Source organism: Eulemur rufifrons, chromosome 15, assembly GCF_041146395.1.
Source record: "Eulemur rufifrons isolate Redbay chromosome 15, OSU_ERuf_1, whole genome shotgun sequence".
Classification (NCBI taxonomy): domain Eukaryota; kingdom Metazoa; phylum Chordata; class Mammalia; order Primates; family Lemuridae; genus Eulemur; species Eulemur rufifrons.
The window spans coordinates 41,792,055-41,814,501 of NC_090997.1; the positions used below are offsets into that span (position 1 = coordinate 41,792,055).

The following is a 22,447-nucleotide window of genomic DNA, read 5'->3' on the forward strand; positions in this document are numbered from 1 at the left end:
GTTATATGAATATAGTTAGTTTTGAGTCACTAATGGGAAAATAATTGCATAATAGCAGATACTGCCATGATAATGTGGCATAGTTTGGAGTTGATCTTAATAAATAGAAGCATTTCATCTGTAGGGCAATCAACTCATGAATATATTTGCCTCGATTTTCTTTGACTCTTCCTCTGTCATTCTAGAGAAAATTTAAGAACTTTTTTCTTCTCTCAAGACAAAAGAATATAACATTTTTTTCCTAGCAGAGGAAGAAGGCCAACCTTGGTGAAAGGGCTTCATAAAAGCAATAGGGGATATAAATCTCCATTACATATGGTTACATTTTAAAATATTTTTCTTAAGGAAAAAAAATCTTTCAATCAGTTTACTTAAATGACTAACATACTTTTCTTTTTTAAAGGCAATGGTGGGAATCTTACAAGTGAATGGATTTGGAGAAGAGAGCACTCTAACGCAGGATCTAAAACCTTTTCGTATTTTAATCAGTTTACTGGACAAACCTGAGCTAGGTAATATATACTGTCTGAAGGTATAAAGTCACATATGGTTCTTTTGTGTTGTTTCATAATAAAAAATAAGAGTCATTAGGAGAACTGTTAGATTTTGAGGTGGCCTTTAAATTCAAGTTCTAAACAATTTCTTACCAAAAATTTTACTATTCAAAGTTAAGAATTTACAAGTGTTGATCCAGCTGGTATGTTATTATGTATCTACCCTGTGCTATTTATGCAGCAGAAGAGTCATTTTAAAGATGCTATCTAAGTTTCTCTTAATCCTGATTATGTTATTGAAATTGAAATACTTATGATCTGTCATAACTGATTTACAGTTCACAGAATTCAAGGAATTGAGCAAAAATATTTGGGTTATATCCCTCAACTTTCTTCCCCACATTCCCTTTATTCTGTTTTTCTCTTTCTTCATTGTATATTTGTTATATATTAGATCTGTTGGGAAGTTAATTATGGCACCTGATACAGAAATTAAGAAAAAAACATAAATATTAGCAAAAGTAAAATGAAATCATAAAGTATATAATTTCTTCAAATTATTTGCAGATGTTTTAGCAAATATACGTGTCTTGCCAGTCACGGTAGCTTGGGCCTGTAATCCTAGCACTTAGGAAGGCCACGGCAGGAGTCACTTGAGGCTGGGAATTTGAGACCAGCCTGAGCAACATAGCAAGAGCCCATCTCTAAAAAATATATATAAAAAATTAGCTGGGCTGAGGTAGGGGGATTGCTTGAGCCCAGGAGTTTGAGGATGCAGTGAGCTAAGATTATATCACTGCACTCCAGTCTAGGCAACAGAGCAAGACACTGTCTCAAAAAAAAGGAAAGAAAAGAAAAAAAAAAAAAAAGAATCTCAAATATACATGTCTTCTCACCATTTCTTACAATAAAAATGAAAAATTTAAAACATACAAATAAGTTAATTGAGTTAATTGAGTTAATAGCTTTGAGGGTTTTTTTAAAGCTATTATATGATAATAGATGAAGCTCAGGAATTTTCTTTTAAGAAAATTGGCATCTGTAATAGCAATAAGATTTAGCCTTATGTATTTTAGTATTATATAAATTTTAGTATATAAATTCACAGTAGTAATAATACAAGTAGCATTTATTGAATATTCATTATATGCTAGAGACTGTGCTACTCACCTTACAAATATTTTTCCTAATCTTTAAAACAGTCCTGTAAGTTTGATATTACTGTCTTCATTCACTATGAAGAAACTAAATGTCAAAGAATTTAAATAACTTGTCCAAGGTTAACAGACCCATTAACTGACAAAGCCAATTTCCCTGATTCTGTAATTTCTAAATGTCAACCTATACTTTAAATAAACATTTGTTCAGTTATTTACTATTTTATATTAGCATCTCAAAATGTGAAGTTTAGTTTAGCTTCTGAAAAAAATACTGTTTTTCAAAAATACTTCATTTTAAAGAATCCTTTGATTGGACCAATTTTTAGATGATTATGACTTTCCAGTGCTAATTAATTACTGTCTTTAATTCATATATTAATTTTAGGTCCTGTAATTCTGGAAGATGTCCTGATTGAAGTGTTTAGAACATTATATTCTCAATGCAAAGCAGAATTGGATCTTCAGATGGACCCACCCTTCAGTAAAGATCATGCTCAGTTAAGCAGGTAGATTACCAAAAAATTAAGCATGACATAAAGATGTTCTCATTTGTTAATACATAGTCATAAAGTAAACACTACTCTTTATATTCACTTAATATAACTTGAAGTGTTAGTAATAACTAACTGGAGAAGCCTACTCTATGAAGTTTGTGTTCTATGCAAAATTGATTTAAAATATCACTGTATTTTCGTAATACGAAGTATCATAATTAACTGCAGTGATCTTTCAACAAGCACTTAACAGCATGATGGCAGAACCACCACATGCCAGGGTTAGTTCTTAATCTCACCAGTTTAAAACATTAAATTTTAGCAGTTAATGTGAAGATACAGGCTCCAGGGAATTTATTTACATTCACCAAACTCACAGGAGACTAACTGCCACATGTCAATTATTAATAACAACAGAAGTTGTATCAAACAAGATTATCTTACTTGGTACAATTCCCATTGTTTGTTTGCCTGGGGTAGTGCCCCTGGGTGACTTGACATACTCAGGAGACCAAATCACAGATCAGAAAAAGATGAACACAGAGTTAAGTGAATGAACATCACTAGGTGATCTTTTTCTTTTTAAAAGTCATGGTTATTTCTTCTTTCAGGTACATGCATACATATTTCAAATGCCTGGGACAAGTTACGTAACATTAGCATGTCCTGTACTCTAAGTTGGTGATTGACAGATGCTTACAAAATGTTTTTCCTTTCTTCTCTATGTTAAGCAAACCACCTCTTTTCCAGTATCATCTTTCATTATAATATTACAAAGCTTCCAAGACTATAATTTTTTTTACGTGGTTTGCATTTCATTGATGTCTCCTTGGTGAAGCTTTGGAGACACCCTGGGCTCCCCTAAAACATACTTTTATCTAAATATTAAAATGTTTTAAGACAGTTTTTGACTTATGATAATATAATCCCATTATTTTTTGTTAAAGAAGTTAATGTTAAGTAACCTGGTACTCTTTTTCATTATGTAACGACCTGAGAATTTTTATTACCCATGTAATATTTAATTAGTCTTTTCTGCATACTGGTTGTATTGACAGTACCTTACCATATAAAGACAACGGTTTTAATTGTTAGGATGGGAGGAGAAAATAGGCTAAAGGGTTGCCACTTGAAGTAACAAAAGTTATTTTTCCCTGATGAGTTTCAGTAGTAATGACTATGTACAGTAGTAGTCTTTTTTGTTGTTGTTTTTCCAGTTAAGAATAATAATTTGATTGAAGCTGGTCAAAATAAACTTAACCTTTCTTAAGAAAATCCTGAACAGGACAGGAAAGTAAACAAAATTCTTCAGAATCAAGGCTGTCAAAATAAAATCAATACTCAGTTTATATGTGCCAAGGGAAACAAAAGAATTTGATGACAAATTAACAGCCCCACACTCAAAATTATAATAACTTCCTCTTTTGTGTTTTTTATTCAGAAATTCACAAGGCTAATTTCTGGTCTTGATCACACATTTGAGTTATGAAAACTCAAATTTGGAAAAATAACTACATACAAAGTAATAGGAGTGTAGCAATAGATAAAAATTATTTGTTGTAATATTCTAACTGGCACATTTTCTAGCAACTACTTAGGAGTATGTACTACCCTAATAATATTGCACTTAAATTTAAATTTGATGAAAAAAATGTTAATACTTTTAGGTTTTGTTTTTCTTTTTCTTTCTTTTTTTTTTTAGTAAATTAAGAGAAAATAAGAAAACAGCAGAGCTGATTAAAACTGCCAACCTTCTCTTTAATTCCTTTGAGCCTTATTATATGTGGGATTACGTTGCACGTTGGTTTGAAGAATGTTGTAGGTATGTTCTTTGTTTTCATTCATTTTAATTTAGCATAATCCAAAGCTAACCTTTGATTTTAAGTTGTTGAATCTAATGAAAAGCATGTTCTTTTACACAGTCTACTACTACTGATAACTATTACTTATTTGCTAGCCATAATCTGATTCTACCTTGTTTCTTCCTCTAGGATGTAAAGTCATTGATCATATAATCTTAGAATTGGAAAGGAGTTTAGAAATGAGTTATTTGTATACCCCCATAGATGAAAGGTTTTTCTTCTCCAGTTTACAGTAACCCAGTTTTTCTTTGTTGTAGAGAAGATAGCAAATTTGTAGCTGCTACCTTATGCTCTTTTCCAGAAGGATTCCTACTTTGATTAGCAAAAAACTTCTTGGTCACTTTTGTGTTTCTAAAGCCATAAAAACCAGCCTATGTTGTCACTGTTGAGTGATAAAAAGGCATCTACCATGTAGGACATAAAGCCTAAAAAAATGGCCTGACAACCCTAGGATGCTAGTGAACATGACTGGAATCTGTCTGGATTCTAAACCAAATTTTCTCAGAACAAGATTAACATCTCAATCCTAAGGAACATGTAGTCAAAAAGTAAACATGTATGATCTCAGGATTAGAAGTCTCTTAATAAAAAATTTAAATGTTTCTGCTATACATTAATCCCTTTAATGATTTAGAAAGTTGTTTGCTTACTCATTCAGCAGATATTGAGCACCCAGCTGAAATGCACTGTGCTATGCAGATAGTCCGTCTTCAAAGACCTTATAGTGGGAACAAGTAAGACATGCACATGTATATTCCTAGTATTAAATTTAAAATTATAAATGCCTTAATAGATTAAAATGTAGGAATGCAGAGGAATTATCAGTGTCTTTTCACCACCTGGCTCTACCCTGGGTTTCCATCCTCTACATTCATACACACACGCACACACTTCTTTAGCTAATCTCAACTACTCCCTGAACACATTAATTTTCATGCTGCTGTGCCTTCACTTGTGCTATTCTTTCTAAAGTATTCTTCCCCCTTGCCCATCTGGTAAGGTGTCATATACAGAGGTAATCCACCTTTCAGTAGCCTTCCTGACTTCCTCCCTTCCTCAAATTTCTTATCAGAATCAACTTCTCTCACACTGTCACATTATTGCATTTATTTGTCTACATGCTTATGTTTCTTGTTGGTCAAGGACTATATCATTTTCTTACTTTATGTCTTCAGAATATGGGGCAATGTATGTATGGTCATATAGAATTAATATGACTTAATTTGAATATTTGTTGGAGGAATGATCTCTACTGCTTGGATCAAAAGAAGCTTCCTGGAGGAGGTAACATTTGATCTCAGACCTTGAAGGCAGAGGAATTCTGAATACGAAAGAATGAGGTTGGGGAAGAACAGTAGTTCAGGAGAACAAATGGGTCTTTCTTTAAAAGCCCTGAGGTTAGAAATCAAGTAGCAAATAATTCATTTTAGGTGACATCTGTAGTGGGAGCAATGGGAAATATGTCTCAAAAAGTGAGATCTATCCAGAACACTTGGAAGTGCAGTACAGGAGTTAGGGAGAGGTCCTAGGAATCTTGGTTTGAGAATTTTTCACAGAGGTACACATTCCATTTCCCTCAGGAAACGTACCTGGGGGAAATGGAATGTGTAATCACAAGAACATTATTGTGTGTGACCCAGTGTTTACTTGGCTTTCATTAGGAAGACAATGATGTTGTCACATGTAGTCACATGACTTGATAGTATACTTGATAAAGTGATTTTCCCTTTTAGGAGGACACTGCATGCCAGACTTCAGATTGGACCTGGAGATAGTAGTGAGTCATCTGAGTTACAGCTGACCAATTTCTGCTTACTGGTGGATTTTTTGTTGGATATAGTTTCTTTGGTAAGACCACCTTGGTAAAAAAACAAAATAAAATAAAGGAACTCTAGTAACATATTTTAAATATTTCATACTGGAGGCAAACCTCATCTCTAAATAAATTTCATCTTTAAAATTAAATTGATTTTTTCCCTTTGGAATAGCTTTTTTCCATAAAATTTTCTGAGAGTATTATCCTCTGACATATATGTATGTATATAAAATACATGAAATATACTTCATAATTGCATGTTATAAAATCTTAACTGTTTAGTGGTCTAATGCTGCATTGATATTCATTAATGATACTTTGTATTAAATGAAGACTGTTGGAAATCTTTTCCCCTTCTGTTTTCTCTCCTCAATTCTTTGCTTTCTCATTTTGAAGCCTACTAGAAGTATGAGGGTGCTGTGTCAGGTATGACATTCAGCCTGTTTTGTTCTTAACTGATTCTATTCACTTTTGTTACAATTTTAATAATATAGCAGATAAAATGGGTTATTTTATAATATATGCTTTTGAAGCTCTTAAATTGAAAATTTTGTAATATAAATTTTATAAATCAATAATAAAATGACTATACAATGTTAATGAAGAGCATGATACATATAAAACTGAAGATGAGTAAAAAGTATTGTCTTATTTGTGTAGATTAAGAAGTGAAATATTATAACTTTTGGGGCATACATTGTTAAAAATTTTTTCATTTCACTTTTATTTTCAGGAGACTTATATTGAAATCCAGACAGAACACTTGCCTCAGTTGTTGCTCAGAATGATCTCTGCCCTAACAAGCCATCTCCAGACATTACACTTGTCTGAACTCACAGATTCGCTCAGACTCTGCTCAAAGATCCTTAGCAAGGTTCAACCTCCACTATTATCTGCTGGCACTGGAGGTGTGTTGCATTTTCCAGGTGGGCAGAACAATTCAGTCAAAGAATGGGAAGACAAAAAGGTAATGTTAGCTATTATTTTTGGTATTAAACCAGTTATATTTCTTCGAAGCAGAACAGTTTCTAAGTAAAATCATTATATTTAAGCATTTAAATATTAGTGAACCTTTCTTAGGTTTGAGTGCTATGGCAGTAGGCTATCTTGTAGGCTTTGTAGTTTAACTGTATGTCAGCACTTTCCCATAGAAGTATAATGTGAGTGACATATGTAATTTTAAATTTTCTGGTAGCCACATTAAAAAAGGTAAAAAACAGATGAAATTAATTTTAATTATATTTTATTTAGCCTGATATAGCCAATATGTTATCATTTCAACATGTAATCTGTATAAAACTGATGTCTTATAAAAATATTAGTGAGATATTTTACATTCTTTTTTGCACTAAGTCTTCAAAATCTAGTGTGTATTTTGTACTTACAGAATATCATTCAAATGCTAAATTTTGATCAGAAATATTAGATCTGTATTTAATGTCAAGATTTATACTTGAAAAGTTAGTCACAGACACAAGTTGTTCCAAACATACTTGAAAGTTTTCTAAGAACTAAAGTATCTATATTTAGATTTCAATAAAATTAAAAATTTAGTTCCTCAGTTAGACTAGCCATATTTCAAGTACTCAGTAGCCATATGTGGCTAATGGCAACTGTATTGGACAGCAGGTGTATGTCTAAACTTTGCTGGTCATTTTCATATACACTAAATATTTGACACGCTCTTCTTGAAATCCAGGATCTTTTTATTCTCCTCAGTCATCCAGATGCCTAATACTTTCTTTATGAAGTTGAATAGAATTAAACCATTATAATAATTTTAATGTCTGGCACTAGTACTATACTTAAACACCCAAGGAAAAATCAATAATTTAAAAGCTTTCAGGTTTGTAATATTAAAATATTTTAGTAACTATGACTGAAAACATTGAATTGGATTATATAATTAAATTGAACTTAAGAACAGTGGCACTACGTTAAATGAAGATTTAAAAATTTCTAGAGTATCAGATTTATTACCCAAACCCTGGGTTCGTATAATTGCTCTTTTTTTTTTTTTTTTTTTTCAGTTGCTTTCCCCACCTCCCCGCAGACAGCCAAAATATCAGTTTTAATCCTAAAACTTTTTTCTTGGTCCATCTAAATGTATTGCTCTTCATATATGAAATAAACATTGCCAATCCTTAATCAATTTAAATATGCCCCAGGAGTATCCTACAAACACTAGTCTCCCTTATTTTCCTACCAACCTGCTTTTTATTTGTGATATATATTGTTTCTACTATAGCTGGAAAATTCATTTTGTTGCACTGTTTTTCTTAAATTATGCTCTTAGGATCTTCACAGAAATAAAAATAAAATAGGTCCTAACCACTATTGAAGCTTTGGTTTTTATTTGAATGAGACTAGTGGGAGTAGGAAAAGGAAAAGCCTTAACATTCTTTCAATAGTATATTCAAATATGTGAAGATTGACTATGTAGAAAACATCTGGAGTCCCTTATTGATGGTTACAGGTAAGGCAAATGGGAATAACCACTCATATTAGCTGAAGGACAATTAATAATGTACATTTTTAAGATATAATATTTCATTAACTTTGGAGCATGGTTTTTCCCCTCTCTCTCTTTGTTTATCTTGTATGCTCCAAGGACGTATGTATTTTTTCCTATTTTTACTGAAGTACAATGTTATCTTTACTGCAATGTTTAAAAATTGATCATATTTAAAAGCTGAGTGTTTTCTGTATTAAAAGCTGAGTGTTTTCTGTTTCTGAAAGTATAAGTCAAGCAGTGATTCTTGAAAAAACTATAAACCTAATTTAACTCTATGCACCTAGTACATTTTTGTAAAATCAGTATGTTGGATCTCCATACTCAAATGCCTGAACATAATTTCTATTTTTAACCTCATTAAAAAATGGGCAAAAGCCATAAACAGAAGTTTTCCAAAAGAAGATAGACAAATGGCCCACAAACATGAAAAAAATGTTCAACATCACTAATCATCAGGGAAATGCAAATTAAAACCACAATGAAATACCACTTACTCTTGTTAGAATGACCATTACTAAAAAGTCAAAAAAACAATAGATGCTAGTGTGGATACAGAGAGAAAGGACCACTTTTACACTGTTGGTGAGACTGTAAATTAGTGTAGCCTCTGTGCAAAACAGTATGGAGATTCCTTAAAGAAATAAATGTTGACTTACTATTCAATCCAGCAATCCCACTACTATCTACCCAAAGGAAAAGAAGTCACTTTATAAAAAATACACTTGTACTCGAATGTTTATCACAGCACAATTCACAATTGCAAAGATGTGGAATCAACCTCAATGCCCATGAATAAAGAAAATAAGGTGTGTTTATATACCATGGAGTACTAGTCAGCCATAAAAAGAAATGAATTAATGCATTTTGCAGCCACTTGGATGGAACTGGAGACCATTATCCTAAGCAAAGTTATCTCAGGAATGGAAAAGCAAACACCACATGTACTTTCTAATAATTGGGAGCTAAACAATGGACACACAGGGGTACAAAGAGATGTAAAGGACATTAGAAACTGTGAAGGGGGGATGGTAGGAGGAGGTGAGGGATAAAAACTTATCTGTCGGAGAGTGAACACTATTCTGGTGATGGGAACACCGAAAGCCCTGACTTAAGCATTATACAAGATACCAATGTAACAAAAATATTTGTATGACCCTAATGTTTTAGAATATAATTTAAAAAAAAGAATAGCTTCATCTGAGCTCTGCTAACAACTACTAAGCTTATCTAGTATAACTTTGGGCAAGTTTTTTTTAACCTCCTTGAGCCTCAGTTTTCTTATCTTTAAAATAGAAAAAACCACCTCTCTTTATCAACACCAACCCTATACTGGGCACTGGGTATCCAGTGGTGAACCAGGCACAATCTCTGCCTTTCTCAGCCCTTTCTTTCTGGTGAGAGACACACATTAAACAAGTAATTACACATTTAATTACAGTTGTGATAAATGTATAAAGGAAAATATCAAGTGGTAGGAATGTGGAAAATGGGGTGATCTGACTTCGGCTGGGAGCCAGGGAAGGCTTACTTGAGGAAAGAATGTTTGAGTGAAGCCCTAGAGGAATTGTGGGATGGAGGTAAGGTAAAAAGAAGAGAGCACTTGACAGAAGAAGGAGCATTTGCAAAGACTCTTAGGCAGAAAGGAGCACTGTGTAGACAAGGAAAGATGCAGCTATGAGGCAGTCAGAGGCACAGGGCCTTGCTCACTGTATTAGGGCTTTTATTTTTTATCTTAGGAGCAATGGGAAGGCACTGAAGGGAAAAAGACAAGTGAGATAGCCAGATTTGTACACTAGAAAAGTTACTGGCTGCAGTGTAGAGTATGGATCTGAGAAACAAAAAAAGGATGTGGGGAGACCTATAGTAGTACAGGTAAAAGGCAATAGTAACTTGTAACAACATGGGGGCAGTGAAGAAAGACAGAAAATGGATGGATTAGCAATGTATTTAGGAAGACAAATCAAAAAGACTTAGTAATAAATTGAAAAGGGTAATGAGTGATCCCTAACATTTATTGTTTACTAAGTGCTAGGCATTATACCACATCCTTTATATATACTGCTACTTAATCCTCATAGTAACTATAAAATGTGGGAATTATTGTCATCTTAATTATACAGATAAGGAAACTGAGGTTTGAAGAGGTTAAATAACTTGCCACACATCACATAGCTAGTGATTGCCAAAGCCCTAGCGATCCCAGTCCCACACCCTTAACCATTGTACTGATATGGATGTGGGGAAGGGGAGGAAAGGTGGAAAAGATACCAAGATTGACCCCTAGGTTTCTGTTTTCCTGGCTTGAGGAATAGTGTGTCATTCACTGAAGCAGGGAACATTGGCTGAGGCCCAGTTTTGGGCAGCAGTGCATTTAGTTCGTATATTAATCAGATCACTTTTTATGATTTTTTTCAAATTCAAATTATACTCTGGCACAGTTACCCAAGGAATTCATGATATGTACAACTTTTGTTTACTTAAACTAAGCCAGAAAATATACTTGATGATTGTACTTATCCTTATTATAGGGAGGAAAATGCTAATAAATTCCAGCTCTGTTCCAGGAACTGGTTCATTTGTTTGTTTATATTGTAATTAATTGCCTACTATCTTCCTCTTTAGATTATAAACTATTCCTTTTATTCCTATTACATATCATGGCACATGATATAAGTTCAGTAACTATTCACTGAAAGAATGTAAAATTAATAGCAAAGATTTAATTAGTACTTTGTACATTTCAATAAAAATTTCATATTCATGTGGCCCTGAACAGATGATCATTAGATATTTTTTCTAGTTTTTAAAATGTCACTTTTAAACCTTACATGTCTCATTTTTTGTATCATTTAGACATTAGGAAAGTGATTTCGTAAAGTAAATAAATTATTAGTCATTTGAAAACAAGAATATAAATCCTAGAGATTTATTTTTTTGTCCTCAAGAGCCTAACCTTATGCAATGCATATAGGGAATAAGAAATATTTGGTGAATTAATATGTATTAATGTATTAATTAGAAGCATATCAGTATTTCCTATTGATTGTCATATGAATCAGTATAGGAGCTACTTTAAGATTCTGCAGAATATGTAGATTATATAGTGAATTTCCAATCTAAAACTTCTTTCAAAAGGTGGCCACTTCTAATTCCTAATAAATACATTTACCTACTTAGCCTTTTACTTTTTTTAAATCTCTACCAGGTATCATCAGTTTCTCTTGAAAATCCTACTGAAGTGTTTGAAGATGGAGAAAATCCACCAAGTAGTCAATCCTCAGAGAGTGGATTCACTGAATTTATACAATATCAGGCAGACCGAACTGATGACATTGACAGAGAACTGAGTGAGGGACAGGGGACAGCTACTATCCCAATTGGTAGCACATCCTCTGAGACAGAAACAGCATCCACTGTGGGATCTGAAGAAACCATCATCCAGCCCCCCTCTGTAGTCACACAGGGAACAGCAACCCGAAGTGGGAAGAAGACTCAAAAGACGGCAATGCAGTGCTGCTTGGAGTATGTCCAACAGTTTCTTACCAGACTTATCAACCTCTATGTTGTTCAGAGTAACTCTTTTTCTCAGGCTTTGGCTACAGAGCATCAGGGGGATCTTGGTCGAGAGCAAGGAGAGACTTCAAAATGGGACAGAGATTCACAAGGAGATGTAAAAGAAAGAAATATAAGTAAACAAAAAACTTCAAAAGAATACCTTTCAGCCTTCCTTGCTGCCTGTCAGCTCTTCCTGGAGTGCTCAAGTTTCCCAGTTTACATTGCTGAGGGGAGCCATACATCAGAGTTACGTTCAGAAAAATTGGAGAATGGTAACGTTTCCATTTTACCTATATTTCAATATTTTCTGTAGCATGCCATCTTTTAAAGAAGCATTCAGATACCAAAACTGGAATTTTTTTGTCTAGTTAATTTTTTAACTTGTTTTAACGTGACTTTTTTTAAATGCAATACTGTTACTATGGAGAAACCAATATGTTGAAGATTTTGTGAGTTTGATTTCTTTCATGGTTTGATTGCTGGTGATTAGAAGCTAAAAAGGAAATCTTTGGAGAAAAATAATGTAACATTAGATTCACTGGTTTCCTTTATTATGACCAATATCATATGTGTTTACCTATATTTAAATTTTTATATATACACACATGGTGCAGTTAGTACAAATGTTAATATATTTTCAGGACAGGAAATAGATTGTATAACTTGGCATAAGAAAAATGTATATTTAAAACAATATTTATGAAATTCTTGTTGCTGCTTTATTTTCTTAAAGTTGTAGACCAGGTGGTAAACCATGGTTTTGTTAACAGCTCAAAGCCCAAAGGAATTGAGTAGAGTTGTTTTATTCTTTGAAATTAATGTAGTCTGTGTGAGATATTTAGTGTGATGAATTCTGATTGCTTCCATCTTCTGTTTCAGACTGTGAGCATGTACAGCCTCCACAATGGCTCCAGACTCTGATGAATGCTTGCAGCCAAGCAAGTGATTTCAGTGTTCAGAGTGTTGCTATTTCACTAGTCATGGACCTAGTGGGACTGACACAATCTGTGGCCATGGTCACTGGGGAAAACATAAACAGCGTGGAGCCTGCACAACCCTTAAGTCCAAACCAGGGAAGAGTAGCCGTGGTTATTAGACCTCCCCTTACTCAGGGAAATCTGAGGTATATAGCTGAGAAGACTGAATTTTTCAAGGTAAATTCTAAGAAGGACATACATGACTAAGATCGTCACTGCCGTGTATGGTACTTGACTTAGTTTGCTTAATAGTGCTTTTAAAGATGATAATCAGGCTTAATTAAACACCCCTTAATATCATACCACATAGAAAATGTCACACTTGATATATATTGTTTTCCCCATTTTGTTCCCAATTTTGTGAGGGGGGGAAAATTAAGGATAAGGGAGTATTAGGGCAATGAAAGGCAAGTATTAGTGCCTTTCATTAAAGCCATGGAGAAAATAATTTCAACTAAAAAAGAGGAAAGCTCATTTATACAGTAGAGCTTATTTTCTGATTAAGTGGTTGTGACATTTTGTTTTTCACTCAGCACTCCAAAACTTCCATCTAAAGTTCTTCTGACTCCTCATATTGTCTGACTATCATCTATGGTGTCTCAAGTGGGTAGATTCTTTATACTGTACATTAAAAAAGTTTTAAAATCTCATTTCTAGTCACTGTGCCCCTGTAGATATTTCCTCCTGCTAGATTAGAGTTGGTTTTTATAATGTTGTAGTGGTAAACCCTGAAGATTGTTGGATTTTTATTAATGCTGTCATAAATCAAGTGCTATGTTAACACATGTAGCTCCAAAATACATATGACCAACTTTATAAAAGTGTTAGTAGTTTGGATATTTGGACTATGAATTACTTTTCACTTTAACGTACAACCATAAATGTTATATTAAATTGCATTCAATGTGGAATGTGCATTCTATTAAGGATAACTTATCCTAGTATCACTTCATTAAATATCACTAAAATAGTGAAATGGGTTTCTATCTAGGCCTTGCAGAAAGTGCTTACGTGTTTGTCTGATGTTTAAAATAAATATTGTTTGGGCACTGTGGTTCATGCCTATAATCCAAGCACTTTGGGAGGCCAAGGCAGGAGGGTCACTTGAGGCCAGGTAGTCAAGACCAGCCTGAGCAACATAGTGAGACCCTGTGTCTACAAAAATTTTTTTAAAAAATTAGCCAGGCATGATGGTATGTACCTGTAGTCCTAGCTACTGGGGAGACTGAGGCAGGAGGATCACTTGAACTCAGGAGTTTGAGGTTGCAGTGAGCTATGATTGCACCACTGCACTCTAGCCCAGGTGACAGAGTAAGACTTTGTCTCAAAAAAATAAATAAAATAAAATATCATTAAAGCACTATCATAAAAGGCTCTAAGGGCCTGGGTGACCAGAAAGTAACCAGACGAAAGGCTGCACTTGTAAAGCTCATCGTAGAGGCATAGTGAATATTAAAGATTTTCCAGGTCTGACAGTCACAGACCAGGTATTAGTTTGTATCTAATAGGAAATGTTCGTTAAATAAGATTTCATTTATAGTTTTATAACTCTGTCACTTTTACATTTTTTTTCTATAGCATGTCGCTTTGACATTGTGGGACCAGCTGGGAGATGGAACACCTCAGCACCACCAGAAGAGTGTGGAACTATTTTATCAATTACATAACTTGGTTCCTTCTTCTAGCATCTGTGAGGATGTTATAAGTCAGCAGTTAACCCATAAAGATAAGGTAAAATCCCCTTATCTTGTGCATGTACATATCTCCTACCCCATTAACCAAAAAGTAAATTAAGGAAACTCTTTAGGGAAATTATTGCAGCTAGTATCTGAATAAGAGGTAATATTATAATAGCTTTATTCAGAATGATCTTAGTATCTTTAAAATCAACGTATTCTCTTTCTAGAGGAAAGTTCTGTACAAAAGCATCAGTAATATGAATAATTACATAATCCAAAAATGGTGAGTTTATTTCTTGCTTCAGGACACCAGTTATAGATAATGATGATTAAAGTTGTTGCTGATCTAGGTTCTTGAGTCATTTAAAGAGTGATCAGTGGCCTCAGTTATGGAACTGATGGATACATTAACCAGTATATGTGAAATGAAATAAAGTATAAATTATATTTATAAGCTTAGCATGTTAATATGTGAGATTATATTTTTGCATCATAATAAATATCCAAAATAAGAATTTTATATCCTAACGTATAGGAAGTGTGATACATGAGTCAAAGATGGCTGATTTATAAGTCAGCCTGAGAAGAGACTGGAACAATCATTCTGATTGACCTACCTCTTCAGGGTAATTTAATGAAGCCTGTGGTCTTCCTGTGCTGCTTTCTAATATAATTAGAAGATTTTATTGAAGAACTTGTAGAAGTGGATTGCACTATTTTTTAAAAACTCGAAATGCTAGTGAGTTTGAATGAATCATATTCAAAAACACATTGTGTTAAGTAAATGAAGCATTTGGCAGAGGGGGACGTGGTAAATGAAGGAGTAAATAAAAGGAATGAAAAGTTTATTCCAAGAAAAATGGTAAAATTCTATTTCTGCTTCAACACATTCTTTCAAAATTGTTCAGAAACAAAATTTTAGATAAAGCCATGTATTTTAATCTATTAATGTTTGTTTTATGTTAAATATAAATCCAGGACAAATTATATACCTGTTTTTACTGGTGTAACATTTCATTTTTAAAGAAGTACTTCTAAGTTATGAATAAAGATACACATCCATGGAAAAAATTAAAATACCTTTCATTACTTAATTTTTACATGTTTCTGTTGGTTGATGTACAAATGCAGGCTTCATAAAAGCATGTATAAAGCCCATAGAAAAAGTAAGCACTCCTCTAACCTATTACAAGATGTTTAGATAGCTGCAGTCTGGTTTCTTGGGGCTTGTCCTTGAAGAATTCCATAAATACTAGATGAAGACTATAAAACTTTTGATAATGTGACAATTTCTACTTGGTTTATATCAATACATGCTCATTATCTAATACCCAGTGCTTGTCTTTATAAATGATTTATTTTTGCATTGTTCTATCCATTATCTTAATGCTTAATCTTTTTCCAAATCTCAAAAGTCATTTAATATCTTCCTTATGGAAATAATTTTTAAGTGTTTAAATTTTTGAGTATAATAAACCAGCTTTATAAGTGATGAAAAACTCATTTGGGATTAATTTATCATTTCTGGGAGAAAAGGTAAACTAGTGCAATAAATTCAATTGACAACTAAATGTTTACATAAAATGATGGCAAAAAATGTTTCCTAAACTCAAAATATCATGATATGTACATAATTAGCTTTTTCCTTCTACTGTTATGCAGTAATCTAGTAAACTGTTACCTAAAGTCTAAACAAAGTAATAATTATTTATGAGGCAGGGTGAGATCCTTTAGGTTCAATATTTCTATATATGTTTAAGTATTTTCTGTGTTTCTACTTCCATAAAAAATATAATTAAAGTTTATTTCAAGGCATATTTGAGTACTGTGGACATTGAACATAATACAGTACTCCTAAATAGTTACTTTGATTTTATTAAAATCATTTAATATCTTCAAGAGAGAATAATATAATTTAATCTCCCATTTTCTCCTCAGAAAATAAGGATGGAAGCACATGCAAAGTTTGCAGTTCTTTGGCATCTAACAAGGGATCTTCATATAAATAAGTCTTCATCTTTTGCACGTTCTTTTGACAGGTTGGTTACATTTTATATTCAGATTTTACAGTCAGATATCTTAATGTCGTCTCTCTTCTTTAATCCATTGTCTAGTATGGCAAAGCTGGAAGATAGCAGTTTACACATTTTATAAAGAGAAATTTTAAATTATTTTGAAAAGTCTATATTAAAATGCATGATATTTTTACTTATCTACCAGATTTTCCCTTCCTAGCTTTGGAGTGCCCAGTGCCCCTTCATTGGATGACTATTCATCAAGTCCCTGCTTTGTGCCAGACACCATTCTAGGTGCCAGGGATACAGCAGTGGATGCAGCCTTCTATATTCACATTCAGTGAAACTGTGTATAAATAGCTGATTGTATTAAGTGTTTCCCGAGCAATTATTCTCAATCTTCTGCCTGAACTAGACTTTTAAAAATCTATGCATCAATTCAAAGAAACTTGAGCTGCCTGAGAGTGGTTTTACTTTTTGTCTAGACTACTTAGGTGACTCATACCTCAAATATCAGATTTGCATTAACTTCAAAGGAACTACCATATATAGGTAGATTCACATATTATTGTAATATAATCTCACCAGCAGGTTTCATAGAGGTGGCCAGAAATCTAACTATGGTTTAAAGCTCAGCTCAGCATCGGATGTGTGCTCTACTGGACAGTATTTTAGCTGGTGCTTTTCAACCAGCATTACCATTTGTAAGGGATATGCTATTGAACCATATATTGAACCCCTACAATATATTGAATATATTGAAATTGCACTTTACAATTTGACAACTACCTTTCCTCAATTTACAAGTCAAGCAGTGGAGGCCAGGAGAAGTTAAGTTGCTTACCCAAGACCATACAAGTGATTTGAACCTTGGGTTTTCTGATTTTAAACCACACCTTCCTACCTTTAACAGAAGGTCTTCCTTGAATTGAGCACTTAGTTTGACTCATGAAAAGAATGGGAGCACGGGAGCATGGACTAACATAGAAGTAGTATTGACTTGCAGAAGGTTCAGTATTTGGTGATATGAAGAGGAATATGTTGCTAAAACAAGACTAAATAAGTTTTATTTTCTATTTTGTATTTATCTTATAAAAGTTATGTATGCTTATGAAATTTCAAAAACATAATTTTTTTTTTTTTAAAACGGACAAAAGCTGCTTTTTTCCTTTCTTATTACACCTCCTGAGACTGTTGGGATTAAGATTATAAAAATATGGTGGTTGAAATTTATCTTAAATATGACTACTTTAAAATAGTTAATTCAGAATAAGAAATAATTTATGATAATATTAATTTTAGAAAAATTAGAGTGTTACAATTAAAGTAGGTGTTTTGTTCTTTGTTTTAATTGTTGGTTTTTATTTTAGGTCACTGTTCATCATGTTAGATAGCCTTAACAGTCTTGATGGTTCTACTAGCTCTGTGGGACAAGCCTGGCTGAACCAAGTCCTACAAAGACATGATATTGCCAGAGTTTTGGAACCGTTGCTATTGCTCCTGCTTCATCCAAAAACTCAGAGGGTTTCAGTACAGCGTGTACAAGCAGAACGTTATTGGAATAAGGCTCCTTGTTATCCAGGAGAGGAGAGTGATAAGCATTTCATGCAGGATTTTGCCTGCAACAATGGTGAATATCACATGAAAGTCAAATGGCTTTCTTTAGAATTAAGTTATTAAAATAAAGTGAGAAGTGAACAAAACGGTGATTAGCAAGAGAACTGGATGTGAGATTTTCTCCATGGGCTTATTTTCTCGTCTCCTCATGTACTAGCAGTGCCATGTGGGCCATGTCATACTTCATTGATGACCATCTTAGAGGACTTGGATCTCTCTTATTAGTTGGCTCTTTCAGAGGAGGAATCAGCCACGGTTCTAGTCAGATATATTCTTCAATTTTGATGGAAATATCTTTAGAGCTTAGTTAGCAATCCTGATCCTTCAAGACTCTGTATATACTTCATTGGGAATTTATAGTAAGCCTATAATGCACATTTTATATTGATGAGTCATTTTCCTCATCTGTAAAATGGGAATAATAATGCCCAACTGTCAAGGCTTTGTTATGACCATTAGATGTAGTCATGTTTGTGACATGCATAAATATTCACTATTATTACAAAGTCTACGCTTTACAAACTGTCAAGTGGTACCCTCTATACAGTGGTAATGGCCCCTAATGTTAGATGTATATGTTATACTTTAGGGACAAAAGACTCTCACATATCTCATTTATGTCTCTTAACAAATAACCCTGTTAGGCCAGTAATGAAAATGTCATTTTATTGAGCAAGTTGCTGATGCTTAGAAGCCTTTGGCTTTCTCAAAGTCCCACAGCTGGTAACTGATGAAACTGGAGCCAAACCATCATGCTCCTACTCCATCTCTAGTATGTTTCTACAGAGCCTTGTTTCCTCTTTCTAGCTTCCTTTCCACTGCTTCCCCTGAATCTTCTAAGAACTTGCTCTATCTTGCTTATTGCCAAAATGTCTTTGTGTTAGCACTTTACCCGTCTGCTGAATTCTCACCTCCCCTCTGAGATCAGTGTCAGACCATATCTTCAACATCATAATGCCTTCTCTGAATTTGATAGCATTGGATTTGTACTACTTGTATGGCACTAAGCCTTTTACCTTTTCTAAAAAAAAAAAAAAAAATCCCATCAATATATTTATCGTATGCCCCCCAAAAATCACAGAAATGAATTATATATATGTGGTCCTCTACTAATTTTAAACTCTTTAGAGAGGAGCAATGGTGTCTCATCCTTCTCTCCACCTTCCTGGTTTAGGGTCTTACACGTGTGAGACAATTCATAAATATTTATTGAATCTTATTAAAATCTTATAAGGTTATATACTTATACATTTGACTATATCCTAAACTATTTGAATTCTTGGAAACAGAATAACTAAAGGGGGAAGTATTACATAGGGAATAAAAATAAACTTTTAACCCTGCAATAGAAATGATGCCTTATTTTGGGGAAAAGGGTAAACTTTTATATTTTATCTATATTAAATGTACTCTTCTGTTTAATTGAATAATGGGCCTTCTATTGCTGAATTATCTTTGTTCTAATAGTCACCTGCATAATTTTCTGACTTAAAAGATCTATAGTGATAAAATGTAATTTTAATAAGAAAATATAAGTAGATGACACTAGTTAAAAATCGAGTTTAGTCTAAATGTCTACATTTCGATTATTTTAATACATTTTATATTTTTCTTTCCTTACTGTTTTTCTCATACACCAGTAAGCCAAGTACAACTCATCACATCAAAAGGAAATGGTGAAAAGCCACTTACAATGGATGAAATAGAGAACTTCAGTCTCACTGTTAATCCATTAAGTGACAGACTTTCCCTCCTAAGTACCAGCAGTGAGACAATTCCAATGGTTGTGTCTGATTTTGATCTTCCAGACCAACAAATAGAAATACTTCAGAGTTCTGACTCAGGATGTTCACAGTCCTCTGCTGGGGACAACTTGAGTTATGAAGTTGATCCTGAAAATGTGAATGTCCAAGAGGATTCTCAAATGCCAAAGGCAAGCTCCCCAGATGATGATGTTCAACAGGTAGTGTATGACCTGATATGTAAAGTTGTAAGTGGCCTCGAAGCAGAATCTGCATCAGTTACATCTCAGTTAGAAATTGAAACTATGCCCCCAAATTGCAGTGATACAGATCCAGGTGAAGAGGTGATTAAAAATGAAGATCATTCTACTCAGCAGAGTCAGAAGGCTTTGCTGAGTGATGAAAGTTCTCAGTTTCTGTCTGCGTCTGCAGAGGGAGACCATGAGTGTATGGCAAATGGAATCTCTAGGAATAGCTCCTCACCTTGTATTTCAGGAGCCACACAGACTCTTCATGACTCTTCTATTGCTTCCACAGAAACCAAATCTAGACAGAGGAGTCACAGTAGTATTCAATTCAGCTTTAAAGAAAAATTATCAGAAAAAGTCTCAGAGAAAGAAACAATTGTTAAGGAGTCAGGTAAACAACCTGGAGCAAAACCTAAAGTAAAACTTGCCAGAAAAAAGGATGATGACAAGAAAAAAACTTCAAATGAAAAACTCAAACAAACCAGTGTATTCTTTAGTGATGGTCTGGATTTAGAGAACTGGTATAGCTGTGGAGAGGGAGAAATTTCTGAAATTGAGAGTGACTTGGGTTCTCCAGGATCACGGAAATCTCCCAATTTCAACATCCATCCTCTCTATCAACATGTACTCCTGTATCTCCAGTTGTATGATTCATCAAGGACTCTATATGCTTTCTCTGCGATCAAAGCCATCTTGAAAACTAACCCTATTGCTTTTGTAAATGCCATTTCAACCACTAGTGTAAATAATGCATATACTCCTCAGTTGTCTCTGCTTCAGAATCTATTGGCCAGACACCGGATTTCTGTTATGGGCAAAGACTTTTATAGTCACATTCCAGTGGACTCAAATCATAACTTCCGGAGTTCTATGTACATAGAAATTCTTATTTCTCTCTGCTTGTATTACATGCGTAGCCATTACCCAACTCATGTCAAGGTTACTGCACAAGATTTAATAGGCAATCGAAACATGCAGATGATGAGCATAGAAATTTTGACACTCCTCTTTACTGAGTTGGCAAAAGTAATAGAAAGCTCAGCAAAGGGTTTCCCTAGTTTTATTTCTGATATGTTATCTAAGTGCAAAGTTCAGAAAGTGATTCTTCATTGTTTGCTGTCATCTATCTTTAGTGCACAGAAATGGCATAGTGAAAAAATGGCAGGTAAGAACATGGTTGCTGTGGAAGAAGGTTTTTCAGAGGACAGCCTTATTAATTTTTCAGAGGATGAATTTGACAATGGTAGCACGCTCCAGTCACAACTTCTTAGGGTGCTTCAGAGGCTGATTGTTCTAGAACACCGGGTAATGACTATTCCTGAAGAGAATGACACAGGTTTTGATTTTGTTGTGTCTGACCTGGAACACATCAGTCCCCATCAGCCCATGACTTCTCTTCAGTACTTGCATGCTCAGCCAATCACGTGTCAAGGCATGTTTCTCTGTGCAGTGATACGAGCTTTGCATCAACACTGTGCATGTAAGATGCACCCACAATGGATTGGTTTAATCACATCTACTCTGCCTTACATGGGAAAAGTTCTACAGAGAGTGGTTATTTCTGTGACACTACAGCTATGCAGAAATTTGGATAATCTAATTCAGCAGTACAAATATGAAACAGGATTATCTGATAGTAGGTAAGGGTTGATTTTTAATTTTGTTGTTGACAATTTTTCACTTGTATGACTGCTTAAATGTCCAGAAAGTCAGTCACAAGTAATAAGTAAGTAAATAAATTAGTGGTTTTCAATAGGTTATAAATAGTATGTCACTTTCACAAAGAAGAAAATTCAGCTTGAAGAAGGGTATCAATAAAAGAATCTAGTACAGAAAAGGGAAGGAATATTTAAACAGGTCTTTTTTCTTCCAAGTGCTGAAAATAGTTTTGATACTCTTCTTTACTGAGTTGGCAAAAGCAATAAGCTAAGGAAAGGATTTCCCCAGTTTTATCTGATATGTTATCTAAGTGCAAATTAATTTCAGCTGAAATTAAATTTACAAATCTTCTCCCATCTAATTTTATTTCTTGTTTTGGATTTTCATGGTTTGTTGGCAAATTCTATCTTTGTCCCCAGGCCATGTTCAAAATTAGTCTGTGAAAATTAGCCAAATGTTTAGTAGACTGGTGTCTGATTTTTCTCCAGTATAACCTTAGCTACTCCATGTAAAATAATAAGAAAACTGCCTGTATCATTTAATATTAATGTGCCTGCCATTCTCCAGGAAGTAGAGATTCCCTGGTTATATTTGTTTATTTTGTATCAAATTCT

At 33.8% G+C, this 22,447-nt stretch overlaps 1 protein-coding gene across 6 annotated transcripts in view; it reads left to right on the forward strand.

The window, feature by feature from the left end:
* Positions 1–22,447, forward strand: part of DOP1A (DOP1 leucine zipper like protein A) — a 98,172-nt gene that overhangs the window by 46,346 nt on the left and 29,379 nt on the right. For 3 of the 6 annotated variants that reach the window (XM_069488890.1, XM_069488892.1, XM_069488891.1), the window contains 12 exons: positions 404–512; positions 2,040–2,160; positions 3,851–3,970; positions 5,744–5,858; positions 6,223–6,252; positions 6,560–6,793; positions 11,547–12,168; positions 12,776–13,050; positions 14,452–14,604; positions 16,491–16,591; positions 17,938–18,197; positions 19,825–21,814. In XM_069488890.1, coding sequence (XP_069344991.1) covers positions 404–512; positions 2,040–2,160; positions 3,851–3,970; positions 5,744–5,858; positions 6,223–6,252; positions 6,560–6,793; positions 11,547–12,168; positions 12,776–13,050; positions 14,452–14,604; positions 16,491–16,591; positions 17,938–18,197; positions 19,825–21,814 — 4,130 coding nt within the window. Of the gene's footprint in view, positions 1–403; positions 513–2,039; positions 2,161–3,850; positions 3,971–5,185; positions 5,295–5,743; positions 5,859–6,222; positions 6,253–6,559; positions 6,794–11,546; positions 12,169–12,775; positions 13,051–14,451; positions 14,605–16,490; positions 16,592–17,937; positions 18,198–19,824; positions 21,815–22,447 lie in introns of all 6 variants that reach the window. The other 3 variants (XM_069488893.1, XM_069488895.1, XM_069488896.1) reach the window with 2 other exon arrangements.